This window comes from Nerophis lumbriciformis, linkage group LG12 (genome assembly GCF_033978685.3).
Source record: "Nerophis lumbriciformis linkage group LG12, RoL_Nlum_v2.1, whole genome shotgun sequence".
Classification (NCBI taxonomy): domain Eukaryota; kingdom Metazoa; phylum Chordata; class Actinopteri; order Syngnathiformes; family Syngnathidae; genus Nerophis; species Nerophis lumbriciformis.
Window position 1 is genome coordinate 16365318 of NC_084559.2, and position 14234 is coordinate 16379551.

Here is a 14234-nt window from a genome sequence, read left to right on the forward strand (position 1 = left end):
TGTACCCCGCCTTCCGCCCGATTGTAGCTGAGATAGGCTCCAGCGCCCCCCGCGACCCCAAAAGGGAATAAGCGGTAGAAAATGGATGGATGGATGGATATATCTTCTGATAGATTAAAATGTTACACCAAAAAGAGCTTTCTAAAACTCTGCCAGACTCACCTATTTGACTGATGAACATCATCACATCATTTATTTAGAAATTATAAAATCACGACAAATGAAGATAGAATACTTGTCATAACAGGGGGGTCGCAGCTTACTGCAAGGTTTGTTGATGCAATCGGACTGTTCCGGACAAGGCTTGCAGGTAGGAACATATTTAATTATTCAACTAACACTCAACTAAGTACAAAACAGAAAACAACCCGAAGGCAAGTGCCTATCGCACGCGGAAGCTAAGGCAAAAAACTTAGGACATGAAACAACAGACATGAAAACCTCACTAAACTGTGGCATGAAACAAATAGCATTAACTATGGAATCGGTCATGAAAACGAGCAACATGAACTATGGTATCGCATGAAACCAGCAATGACGCCAGGCCGACTGACTGGCAAAGACAGGCTTGAAGGGGAACATTATCACAATTTCAGAATGGTTAAAACCATTAAAAATCAGTTCCCAGTGGCTTATTATATTTTTCGAAGTTTTTTTCAAAATTTTACCCATCACGCAATATCCCTAAAAAAAGCTTCAAAGTGCCTGATTTTAACCATCGTTATATACACCCGTCCATTTTCCTGTGACGTCACATAGTGAAGCCAACACAAACAAACATGGCGCATAGAACAGCAAGCTATAGCGACATTAGCTCGGATTCAGACTCGGATTTCAGCGGCTTAAGCGATTCAACAGAATACGCATGTATTGAAACGGATGGTTGTAGTGTGGAGGCAGGTAGCGAAAACGAAATTGAAGAAGAAACTGAAGCTATTGAGCCATATCGGTTTGAACCGTATGCAAGCGAAACCGACGAAAACGACACGACAGCCAGCGACACGGGAGAAAGCGAGGACGAATTCGTCGATCGCCTTCTAACCAACGATTGGTATGTGTTTGTTTGGCATTAAAGGAAACTAACAACTATGAACTAGGTTTACAGCATATAAAATACATTTGGCAACAACATGCACTTTGAGAGTGCAGACAGCCCAATTTTCATCAATTAATATATTCTGTAGACATACCCTCATCCGCTCTCTTTTCCTGAAAGCTGATCTGTCCAGTTTTGGAGTTGATGTCAGCAGGCCAGGGAAGCTAGGGTCGATAGGGGGTTTAGCTCGCTCGTCTGCGGGAACAAACTGCCGCCATTGCTTGCCGTGCTACCGAGGTCCTTTGTCCCTGAATTGCTCACACACTCCGGCAGATTCAATGGGGGTCTGGCGGCAGATTTCTTTGACTTTATCGTTGGAAATGCATCTGCTTTGAGTGTCGCAGGATATCCACACATTCTTGCCATCTCTGTCGTAGCATAGCTTTCGTCGGTAAAGTGTGCGGAACAAACGTCCAATTTCTTGCCACTTTCGCATCTTTGGGCCACTGGTGCAACTTGAATCCGTCCCTGTTCGTGTTGTTACACCCTCCGACAACACACCGACGAGGCATGATGTCTCCAAGGTCGGAAAACAGTCGAAAAAACGGAAAATAACAGAGCTGATTTGACTCGGTGTTTGAGAAAATGGCGGATTGCTTCCCGATGTGACGCATCGTTGTGACGTCATTCGCTAAAATTCACCCATTTAGAGTTCGGAAATCGGTTAAAAAAATATATGGTCTTTTTTCTGCAACATCAAGGTATATATTGACGCTTACATAGGTCTGGTGATAATGTTCCCCTTTAAATAATGGTCTCTTGATTAGAGCAGGTGCGTGTCCCGAACACCAGAGGCAGGTGAAACTAATAAGTCGCCATGGAAACTAAAACAAACAAGGGTGCACAAAAACAGGAACTATGGAGTCTTAAAACTAACTGAATATAACAAAAACATGATCCAGACCACAGATCATGACAATACTATGACCAGCGACATGTAAGTGTCAACAAAAACAAATACATTATGATTTGTATGTTTTCAGGTTGTGCTCGTTCTATTTTTAAACAATCTGAAGTTGTCTTTATTTCTAAGTTATCATGCCATGATTTTACCAGTCCGGCCCACTTGGGAATAGATTTCTATGTGGACCCTGAGCTGAAATGAGTTTGACAGCCCTGTATTACAACATAATGATGGATAGACCTAAAAAAAAAAAATACATACATGAGTTATTTGTAGAATATAAATAACAACTTTTTAGTGTCATGTCTGTGTAATCATGTTTTGTTTTAGTCATGTCATGTTTTGTTTTGTTATTGGACTCTTTAGTTTCTGGCTTTTCACTCCCTTGTCTTGTTTCCATAGTTACCCATTAGTTTCACCCGTTCCACGTTTGGACTCATTGCGCACTCTTGTTTGTCACCATAGCAACCCATTAGTTTTCACCTGCCCTCACGACTCACGCACCTGTCTTTAATCATGTCACTATTATTTAAGCTGTCTGGCGACATCATACCCCTGACTTTCTGCTTCTCACTCTGTTTACATCTGCGCACTTCACGCCATGTCAAGTAAGGTTTTTTCTATTCATGCCACAGTTAGCGACTTTTGTTCACGTCCATAGTTTTTTTGCCCACGTGCAAGTCTTTTTGTTTCGTTAGTCAGGTTTGTACTTCCGCCTTGAGCGCGCTTTTTGTTCCTTTGTTAGTGTAAAATAAATAATGTCTTCACCTTCACGCCATGTCTGGTCCAAATGTTCATTTGCACCACGGGAGAAAAAACCCACGCCATAGTCCCAGTCGTGACATTTAGAGCCGTCAGTGAAGTTGGGAAATGAAGGCAATATTGACATGTGTAGTAAGAATGAGAGAAAACAAGTTCAATGCAATCATCATTTATTTAATAAAATAAGACTTTGCCCTGTTGGTTGGATAGTACAGCCATTTATCAACAGTTTTGACCTGTCAACTTTATATTTTGAACCCGAACTATTACCCGGCATAGGCTTGAAAAAATATTACATCTTTGCATATTTACAAATAAAAATAATAGCAATGTTCAAGTGGACATGCACTTCTCCAAAGCCTTAAAAAAGATGACAAAAAAAAGATGCCCCCCAGGATAAAGCATTATGGTGCAAGACATTTATTTTTTAGAGTGTGACATACTGTAGGCATTATGGTAATATTTTTTGTATTTTTTATGTATTTGGACGGTAAAAATGCACCCCAGAGTTGAATTGCAAGCATTTGTGTGAAAAATAAATACAGACTTTCAGTTCTGGGTGAAAAACAAAACCATCATGTTCAAGCTCTGCTTATTGGTATGATTAATATCTTTAAATCTATTCTGACTCCGTGTGGTATTATAATCCATCACTTTTGCCTTTGGAGCACTAGTCCCAGTTGTGAGGCTATATAACAGGTGGTATTCCAAACGAAACCGCTCTCTAGAATCTATCTTCGGGGGCGGGGGGGTCGCTCTGGAGAGTTCAAGCCGGTCTGCGGACGTTATTTATGACATCACTGGTATCCAAGGGCTGAAGCTGAGCCCAGTCTCTGGCTGTAGAGCGCGTATGGGGAGTAGTAGGCTGATGAGGAGGGTAGGGATGGCATGGGAAGCCCGGGGGCTCCAGGCAGGTGGGATTTGCTGTAGGGGTGGTAGCGAGCCAGGCCTAAACCAGGGGATCCTCTCAGAGCGAAGGAGCTGGGCAGGGAGCCTGGGCTGCTGTGTGGTGGCAGATGAAGATGGCAAGAGGCTGTGGATGAAATGGAAGAAGGATAGGCTGACAAGAGCTTGCTGTCCACCATCCCTGGCAGAGCTGTGTGGGTACGCAAGTGGGCCAGCAGCTCCTCGGACGTGGAGAACCTCTTGTCGCAAGGGCCTCCCACAGACACCCAGTTGCATGCGTGGGGTAGGGACTCATTGGGGACCATGAAACCATATGTGTAGAGGGGGTGTGAGAGGGAAGGGGTGGTGCTGGAAGACAAGGCGTTGGAGTGCAAAGAGTGCAGGTGGTGTGATGGGTAGACTAGGGGGAAACCCGACTTAAGGCTGGAGGGGTCATGGACACAGGTGGAACAGTTACTTCCTCCTAAGTGATGTGCGTTGGGGTACGTCAGACAGTAAGGGTCCCGACACAAGCCCTGCATCAACGATGGCGGGCTAGAACTGGGGTGTTTACTTGGAAGTCCTAACCCCAAACTAGTCTTGGTATGATCCAAAGCAAACTGCGAGGGGTAACCTGCGTAGGCTCCCACGATAGAACCGTGGTAGCCCATAGACGCCGGAGGCAATGGGAAGACGGAATGTCCTTGTTTGAAAGGGGAGACCGGGGCAATGTGCGAGGAGACCAGGTTAGCCTGAGACGAGGCCTGCGGGTCGGCCTTGCTCTCAGGCCGCGGACTGCTGGCAGAGCTGGCGTTACTGGAATTGGCGCTGGCTCGCATGTGGCTGGAGTTGGCCAAATGAGCGCCGTCCACGCTCGACTTAGTCGCATCCGAGTCTTTTTTATCAGCACCATTAATGTCTGAACAGGCTTGCTCTAAACTGGCAGGTTTGCTGTCCTGAGAGTGTGGCAGCGGCTGTGTGGAGGGGGAATGGCTCTGTCTGTGAGGCTGGTTCTGTGCGTGCGGCGCAGGGGAGCTCGGTGATTTGGAATGGGGAGGAAAAGACAAACAAGAGCCGCTGCCATTATTTAAGCTCCCATTGGCCGCTCTGAAGGGTTTTTCCGAAGTCCCCTTCGATCCTTGAACTTCTTTACGGCCGTCGCCCGACGACTTGGAGTAAGGTTTGAAGCTGGATTTGTCCTCGGAGGACTGGTGCTGCTCTCCGGGCTTGGAGGACCGGCTTGAAGAGTCCTTGTCTGCCAAACTGCCTGAGGAGAGGGAGGCCAGCTTGGAAGAGGAGGCAGGCTCCGGTTTGCCAATTTGAGAGCAGGTCTGAGCCAGCAGAGCTAAAGGACTCTTCTTGGCATCCAGCTGCAAAGAAGAAAAATCCATATTTTTTATATTGCACCATTAAACTATAGTGAGCAGTACAAAAGTATGCATGGGAACATAACGGCAGGAGACGGGAGTTAAGTTACAAGGAAAAAACTATAATGTACATATAACTAGAAGAGACCATTCCTGAAGGAATGCTCCAATGCTGAAGTTGAAGTGAAATGCTGAAAGAATGTAGTATGAATGTAAGAATAGTTTGAATGTTGGAGAGCTGACGCTGAACTGAAAAGCTAATGGGATGTAGGGTGAATGTAGAAATGGTTTGAATGTTGAAGAGTTTCAATTTCCAGGAAAATGGGAATTTAGTTTGAAACTTGGGAAAGTGTTAGGTTGAATGTCCGGGATGAGTGGAATGTGTTAATTTTGGAATGGTTTGAATAAGTTGAAAAACTCGGAAAAAATGTCCCATTCATTTCAATGGGTACTTCCTGGAAATTTGGGAAAAGCGGGATTTTTTGAAAATGATTAGGAGCATGAATTACCTGAATTGGTTGGTGTTGGAATGGAATTGTTGAAATAGTAAATTCTATTAGGGAATTTTGGGAAAATCGGGAATTTTTGAAAATGATTAGGAGCATGAATTACCTGAATTGGTTGGTGTTGGAATGAAATTGTTGAAATAGTAAATGGTATTAGGGAATTTCGGGAAAATCGGGAATTTTTGAAAATGATTAGGAGCAGGAATTACCTGAATTGGGTGGTGTTGGAATTGAAATGTTGAAATAGTAAATGGTATTAGGGAATTTCGGGAAAATCGGGAATTTTTTTTTAACTTGGAAAAAAGGTAGTTTGAATTTCCAGAATGGTGGAATGTGTTGAAGGTGGAATGGATTGAAGAATGTGGGAATTGTGGAAGTTTGAAGAATGTCCCATTCATTTCAATGGGAATTTAAAAAAAAATTGGGAATGTCGGGAAATGCGGGATTTTTTTTGAGAATGGTAAAAAAAAAAACTTGAATGGTCCAAATGAGTTGAAATGGTTGGTGTTGAAATTGTTCAAATCGGTGGGGAAATGTTGAAGTAGTAACATATTGAATTGAAAAATGGTATTACAGATTTTCGGGAAAACCGGGAATTTTTTCATTTTTTGTCCTGATTAAGAGGAATGTTTTGACGGTAGAACGGTTGAAATGCGTTGAAAAATGTGGAAGGAGTAGTCGCCAGAAAAAAAGGTGAAAATGGGGCTTTGGAAAAGCAGGAATTCTGGAAAATCCCGGAATTCTTCGGAACTTGGAGAAATGATAGTTTGAATTTCCAGAATGGTGGAATGTGTTAAAGGTGGAATGGTTTGAATGGGTTGAAGGATGCGGGAATTGTGGAAGTTTGAAGAATGTTCCATTCATTTCAATGGGAATTTCAGAAAAAAATGGGAATTTCGGTAAAAGTGGGAATTGTTTTTGAAAATGGTAAAAAGAAACTTGAATGGTCCGAATGAGTTGAAATGGTTGGTGTTTTTATTTTTTTTCAAATCGGTGGAGAAATGTTGAAGTAGTAACACGTTGAATTGAGAAATGGTATTACAGAATTTTGGGAAAAACGGGAATTTTTCCTGTTTTTTTGTGTTGAAAAATGTGGAAGGAGTAGTCGCCAGAAAAAAGAGTGGAAATGGGGCTTTGGAAAAGCAGGAATTCTGGAAAATCCTGGAATTTAAAAAAAATTGGAAACAAGGTAGTTTAAATTTCCAAGATGGTGAATGTGTTGAAGGTGGAATGGTTTGAATCGGTTGAAAAAGGTGGTAGTTGTGGAACTTTGAAGAATGTCCCATTGATTTCAAAGGGAAATTCTCCAAAATTTGTGAATGGTAAAAGACTTCAATGGTCTGAATGAGTTGAAATGGTTGGTGTTGAATTTTTTCAAATCGTTGGAGAAATGTTGAAGTAGTAACATATTGAATTGTGAAATGCTAATACAGAATTTCTGGAAAACCGGGAATTTTTACAGTTCAAAAAACAACTTTCTTTTTTGTCCTGATTAAGAGGAATGTTTTGACGGTGGAACAGTTGAAATGCGTTGAAAAATGTGGAAGGAGTAGTCGCCAGAAAAAAGGGTGGATATAGGGCTTTGGAAAAGCAAGAATTCTGGAAAATCCTGGAATTTTTTGGAACTAAAATTATAGTTTGACTTTCCAGAATGGTGGAATGTGTTGAAGGAGGAATGGTTTGAATCGGTTGAAAAGGGTGGTAGTTGTGGGAACTTTGAAGAATTTCCCATTGATTTCAAAGGGAAATTCCCCAAAATTTGGGAATGGTAAAAGACTTGAATGGTCTGAATGAGTTGAAATGGTTGGTGTTGAATTTTTCAAATCGTTGGAGAAATGTTGAAGTAGTAACATATTGAATTGCGAAATGGTATTACAGAATTTCGGGAAAACCGGGAATTTTTCCAGTTAAAAAAAAAACTTCCTTTTTTGTCCTGATTAAGAGAAATGTTTTGACGGTAGAACGGTTGAAATGCGTTGAAAAATGTGGAAGGAGTAGTCGCCAGAAAAAAGGGTGGATATAGGGCTTTGGAAAAGCAGGAATTCTGGAAAATCCTGGAATCTTTTGGAACTAAAATTATAGTTTGACTTTCCAAAGGTGGAATGTGTTGAAGGAGGAATGGTTTGAATCGGTTGAAAAAGGTGGTAGTTGTGGAACTTTGAAGAATTTCCCATTGATTTCAATGGGAAATTCCCCAAAATTTGGAATGGTAAAAGACTTGAATGGTCTGAATGAGTTGAAATGGTTGGTGTTGGAATTTTTCAAATCGGTCGAGAAATATTGAAGTAGTAACAAGTTGAATTGAGAAATTGTATTACGGAATTCTGGAATTTCGGGAAAACCGGGAATTGTTCCAGTTAAAAAAAACAACTTTGTTTTTTTTTCCGTAATTAAGAGGAATGTTTTGACGGTAGAACGGTTGAAATGCGTTGAAAAATGTCAAAAAGGGTGCAAATAAGGCTTTGGAAAAGCAGGAATTCTGGAAAATCCTGGATTTTTTTTTTTTTATTGGAAAAATGATAGTTTAAATGTCAAAAAGGGTGCAAATAAGGCTTTGGGAAAGCAGGAATTCTGGAAAATCCTGGATCTTTTTTTAAATTGGAAAAATGATAGTTTAAATGTCAAAAAGGGTGCAAATAAGGCTTTGGGAAAGCAGGAATTCTGGAAAATCCTGGAATTTTTTTTAAATTGGAAAAATGATAGTTTAAATGTCAAAAAGGGTGCAAATAAGGCTTTGGAAAAGCAGGAATTCTGGAAAATCCTGGATTTTTTTTTAAATTGGAAAAAATGATAGTTTAAATGTCAAAAAGGGTGCAAATAAGGCTTTGGGAAAGCAGGAATTCTGGAAAATCCTGGAATTTTTTTTAAATTGGAAAAATGATAGTTTAAATGTCAAAAAGGGTGCAAATAAGGCTTTGGGAAAGCAGGAATTCTGGAAAATCCTGGAATTTTTTTTTAAATTGGAAAAATGATAGTTTAAATGTCAAAAAGGGTGCAAATAAGGCTTTGGGAAAGCAGGAATTCTGGAAAATCCTGGATTTTTTTTTAAATTGGAAAAATGATAGTTTAAATGTCAAAAAGGGTGCAAATAAGGCTTTGGGAAAGCAGGAATTCTGGAAAATCCTGGAATTTTTTTTTTTAATTGGAAAAATGATAGTTTAAATGTCAAAAAGGGTGCAAATAAGGCTTTGGGAAAGCAGGAATTCTGGAAAATCCTGGAATTTTTTTTAAATTGGAAAAATGATAGTTTAAATGTCAAAAAGGGTGCAAATAAGGCTTTGGGAAAGCAGGAATTCTGGAAAATCCTGGATTTTTTTTTAAATTGGAAAAATTATAGTTTAAATGTCAAAAAGTGTGCAAATAAGGCTTTGGGAAAGCAGGAATTCTGGAAAATCCTGGATTTTTTTTTAATTGGAAAAATGATAGTTTAAATGTCAAAAAGGGTGCAAATAAGGCTTTGGGAAAGCAGGAATTCTGGAAAATCCTGGAATGTTTTTTAAATTGGAAAAATGATAGTTTAAATGTCAAAAAGGGTGCAAATAAGGCTTTGGGAAAACAGGAATTCTGGAAAATCCTGGATTTTTTTTTAAATTGGAAAAATGATAGTTTAAATGTCAAAAAGGGTGCAAATAAGGCTTTGGGAAAGCAGGAATTCTGGAAAATCCTGGAATTTTTTTTTAATTGGAAAAATTATAGTTTAAATGTCAGAAAGGGTGCAAATAAGGCTTTGGGAAAGCAGGAATTCTGGAAAATCCTGGAATTTTTTTTAAATTGGAAAAATGATAGTTTAAATGTCAAAAAGGGTGCAAATAAGGCTTTGGGAAAGCAGGAATTCTGGAAAATCCTGGAATTTTTTTTTAATTGGAAAAATGATAGTTTAAATGTCAAAAAGCGTGCAAATAAGGCTTTGGGAAAGCAGGAATTCTGGAAAATCCTGGAATTTTTTTTGTAAATTGGAAAAATGATAGTTTAAATGTCAAAAAGTGTGCAAATAAGGGTTTGGGAAAGCAGGAATTCTGGAAAATCCTGGAATTTTTTTTAAATTGGAAAAATGATAGTTTAAATGTCAAAAAGGGTGCAAATAAGGCTTTGGGAAAGCAGGAATTCTGGAAAATCCTGGAATTTTTTTTTAAATTGGAAAAATGATAGTTTAAATGTAAAAAAGGGTGCAAATAAGGCTTTGGAAAAGCCGGAATTCTGGAAAATCCTGGAATTTTTTTTAAATGGGAAAAATGATAGTTTAAATGTCAAAAAGGGTGCAAATAAGGCTTTGGGAAAGCAGGAATTCTGGAAAATCCTGGAATTTTTTTTAAATTGGAAAAATGATAGTTTAAATGTCAAAAAGGGTGCAAATAAGGCTTTGGGAAAGCAGGAATTCTGGAAAATCCTGGAATATTTTTTAAATTGGAAAAATGATCGTTTGAATTTCCAGAATGGTGGAATGGGTTGAAGGAGGAACGGTTTCTGAATAGGTTGAAAAATGCGGAAATAGCGGAAGTTTGGAAAAGTGGCCCCGATTCATTTTGAATGGGAAAAATCTGTGTGTGAATGGGTGAATGTGGAATTAGTGTCAAAGCGCTTTGAGTTCCTTAAAAAGGTAGAAAGGCGCTATACAAGTACAACCCATTTACCATTTACCAAATGTCCCGGGAAAGCTGGAATTCTGGGAAATCCGGGGATTTTTGGAATTCGATTCCCGAATAAGTTGGGTGAAAAATGTGGAAGAAGGATAATAAGTTGGAGCATTCACACTATAAGAATAATAAATAGATGCATTTTGGTGTGAATGTTTTGGAGCATTCACACAATGATATTGGTATGACATGTAATACTATTAATTATGAGTCACTTTGCAGTTAATTACGCATGCATACCTGTCTTACAGATGCTATGTTTTTCTTTTGAAAAATTTGGGTGAGGTTTTTACAAAAGGTCGAACTTTTTATTTATTTTATTTTTTTATTTTTAATTAATGTGCTTCTTTCTCACCTCGATGCTGACTGGAGCGGACTGGAGAGGTTGGAGGTACTCCGGGTGGAGCAAATGGCCGCTGTGCGCCGTCAACATCTTGACAATCCTGACGGGGAGTCTTTTGTCCTGGCGCGACGGCTCGAACGGGCAGGGACAACAAGACTCGGGGCTCGGACTCTGCGCTCCGGTTCGGCGGGGACCGGGGACACCGCCGCGGGCGTTACGATCCGGGGACTCGCTGCGTAAAAACCTGAAGCCGCCGGTGAGATCTCTCATCGGGGGATCCAGAAGTGCGGAAGGAAGAACTTGTGGAATATACAAACAAATTATTTATAAGAAAAAAAAAGAAAAAAAAAGGAAATGTACGTTAATCCAAAATATGGCTGGTGCGCAATGCGGAACCACGTAATATTTATAGGGAAATACGCGGCATCCTTTAACAAGGTGATTATTTTAACATAATCCTGGATCCGGGGTTAAAAAAGAAAAGCCACCATGTCTATAAAGAAGAATATTCCCGAAAAAGGAAAGAACGACGACGTGCTCCGGGGTGCGCTTCTCCGTCCGAACTGCTGCGGATGTCCGCTCTCCCTCACGTCTTGCTCGGCTGCGGGATGGGCGGGGAGGCTCTTTCTCAGGGAGCAGCTCTCGTCCAATCAGAAGAGGGGTATCGCACAAAAAGGGGCGCGGCCACAGGAGGAGGCGTGGTTAACCTCATGGCCTCTGCCTTATGTATGTGTGATCTCATCATTCACACAGTAATCTCTGTACTATACAGCAGTGGTTCCCAACCACCGGGTAGCGACCCGGTACCAGTCCGTGGATCGATTGGTACCGAGCCGCACAAGAAAATTTTATTTTTTATTTTTTTATTTTTTCTAATTTATTAAATCAACATAAAAAACACAAGATAGTACTTTATTGATCGATTGGTACCGACCGGGCCGCACAAGAAACATTTATTTTTTATTTTTTCAAATTTTATTAAATCAACATAAAAAACACAAGATAGTACTTTATTGATCGATTGGTACCGGGCCGCACAAGAAAAACATTTTATTTATTTTTTATTTTTTCTAATTTATTAAATCAACATAAAAAACACAAGATAGTACTTTATTGATCGATTGGTACTGGGCCGCACAAGAAAAACATTTTTTTTATTTTTTCTGGTTTATTAAATCAACATAAAAACACAAGATAGTATTTTATTGATCGATTGGTACCGGGCCGCACAAGAAAAACATTTTTTTTATTTTTTATTTTTTCCAATTTATTAAATCAACATAAAAAACACAAGATAGTACTTTATTGATCGATTGGTACCGGGCCGCACAAGAATACATTTTTTTATTTATTTTGAATTTTTTCTAATTTATTAAATCAACATAAAAAACGCAAGATAGTACTTTATTGATCGATTGGTACCGGGCCGCACAAGAAAAACAATTTTTTTTTTTTTTTTTTTTCCTACTTTATTAAATCAACATAAAAAACACAAGATAGTACTTTATTGATCGATTGGTACCGACCGGGCCGCACAAGAAACATTTATTTTTTATTTTTTATTTTTTCAAATTTTATTAAATCAACATAAAACACACAAGATAGTACTTTATTGATCGATTGGTACCGGGCCACACAAGAAAAACATTTTTTTATTTTTATTTTTTTCTAATTTATTAAATCAACATAAAAAACACAAGATAGTACTTTATTGATCGATTGGTACCGGGCCGCACAAGAAAAACAATTTATTTATTTATTTTTTTCTAATTTATTAAATCAACATAAAACACACAAGATAGTACTTTATTGATCGATTGGTACCGGGTCGCACAAGAAAATTTTAATTTTAATTTTTTTATTTTTTCTAATTTATTAAATCAACATAACAAACACAAGATAGTACTTTATTGATCGATTGGTACCGGGCCGCACAAGAAAAACATTTTTTTTATTTTTTCTGATTTATTAAATCAACATAAAAAAAACACAAGATAGTACTTTATTGATCGATTGGTACCGGGCCGCACAAATATACATTTTTTTTTAATTTTTAATTTTTTCTAATTTATTAAATCAACATAAAAAACACAAGATAGTACTTTATTGATCGATTGGTACCGGGTCGCACAAGAAATTTTTTAATTTTTTTTTAATTTTTTCTAATTTATTAAATCAACATAACAAACACAAGATAGTACTTTATTGATCGATTGGTACCGGGCCGCACAAGAAAAACATTTTTTTTATTTTTTCTGATTTATTAAATCAACATAAAAAAACACAAGATAGTACTTTATTGATCGATTGGTACCGGGCCGCACAAATATACATTTTTTTTTCAATTTTTATTTTTTTCTAATTTATTAAATCAACATAAAAAACACAAGATAGTACTTTATTGATCGATTGGTACCGGGCCGCACAAGAAAAACATTTTTTTTATTTTTTATTTTTTCCAATTTATTAAATCAACATAAAAAACACAAGATAGTACTTTATTGATCGATTGGTACCGGGCCGCACAAGAATACATTTTTTTTATTTATTTTGAATTTTTTCTAATTTATTAAATCAACATAAAAAACGCAAGATAGTACTTTATTGATCGATTGGTACCGAGCCGCACAAGAAAAACAATTTTTTTTTTTTTTTTTTTTTTTCCTACTTTATTAAATCAACATAAAAAACACAAGATAGTACTTTATTGATCGATTGGTACCGACCGGGCCGCACAAGAAACATTTATTTTTTATTTTTTATTTTTTCAAATTTTATTAAATCAACATAAAACACACAAGATAGTACTTTATTGATCGATTGGTACCGGGCCACACAAGAAAAACATTTTTTTTTTTTTTTTTTTCTAATTTATTAAATCAACATAAAAAACACAAGATAGTACTTTATTGATCGATTGGTACCGGGCCGCACAAGAAAAACAATTTATTTATTTATTTTTTTCTAATTTATTAAATCAACATAAAACACACAAGATAGTACTTTATTGATCGATTGGTACCGGGTCGCACAAGAAAATTTTAATTTTAATTTTTTTATTTTTTCTAATTTATTAAATCAACATAACAAACACAAGATAGTACTTTATTGATCGATTGGTACCGGGCCGCACAAGAAAAACATTTTTTTTATTTTTTCTGATTTATTAAATCAACATAAAAAAAACACAAGATAGTACTTTATTGATCGATTGGTACCGGGCCGCACAAATATACATTTTTTTTTAATTTTTAATTTTTTCTAATTTATTAAATCAACATAAAAAACACAAGATAGTACTTTATTGATCGATTGGTACCGGGTCGCACAAGAAATTTTTTAATTTTTTTTTAATTTTTTCTAATTTATTAAATCAACATAACAAACACAAGATAGTACTTTATTGATCGATTGGTACCGGGCCGCACAAGAAAAACATTTTTTTTATTTTTTCTGATTTATTAAATCAACATAAAAAAACACAAGATAGTACTTTATTGATCGATTGGTACCGGGCCGCACAAATATACATTTTTTTTTCAATTTTTATTTTTTTCTAATTTATTAAATCAACATAAAAAACACAAGATAGTACTTTATTGATCGATTGGTACCGGGCCGCACAAGAAAAACCATTTTTTTATTTTTTCTAATTTATTAAATCAACATAAAAAACACAAGATAGTACTTTATTGATCGATTGGTACCGGGCCGCACAAGAAATTTTTTTTATTATT

The 14234-nt window shown here is 37.5% G+C and overlaps 1 protein-coding gene across 1 annotated transcript; it reads right to left on the bottom strand.

Moving 5' to 3' along the window:
• Nucleotides 1-2915: 2915 nt before the first annotated feature.
• LOC140679262 (zinc finger protein 703-like) lies at nucleotides 2916-11026 on the bottom strand. The gene is made up of 2 exons (XM_072914323.1): nucleotides 10510-11026; nucleotides 2916-5017 (listed from the first exon to the last, which is right to left on the bottom strand). Exons 1-2 carry the CDS (start codon nucleotides 10765-10767, stop codon nucleotides 3560-3562), a joined length of 1716 nt encoding a protein of 571 aa, XP_072770424.1. The 5' UTR covers nucleotides 10768-11026; the 3' UTR covers nucleotides 2916-3559.
• Nucleotides 11027-14234: the final 3208 nt, after the last annotated feature.

Excerpts from the sequence above, each read along its gene's own strand:
- LOC140679262 (XM_072914323.1), bottom strand. The coding sequence starts at position 10,767 with ATGAGAGATCTCACCGGCGGCTTCAGGTTTTTACGCAGCGAGTCCCCG. Across the intron at positions 5,018-10,509 it reads CCGCTCCAGTCAGCATCGAG|CTGGATGCCAAGAAGAGTCC; the intron begins GTGAGAAAGAAG and ends TCTTCTTTGCAG.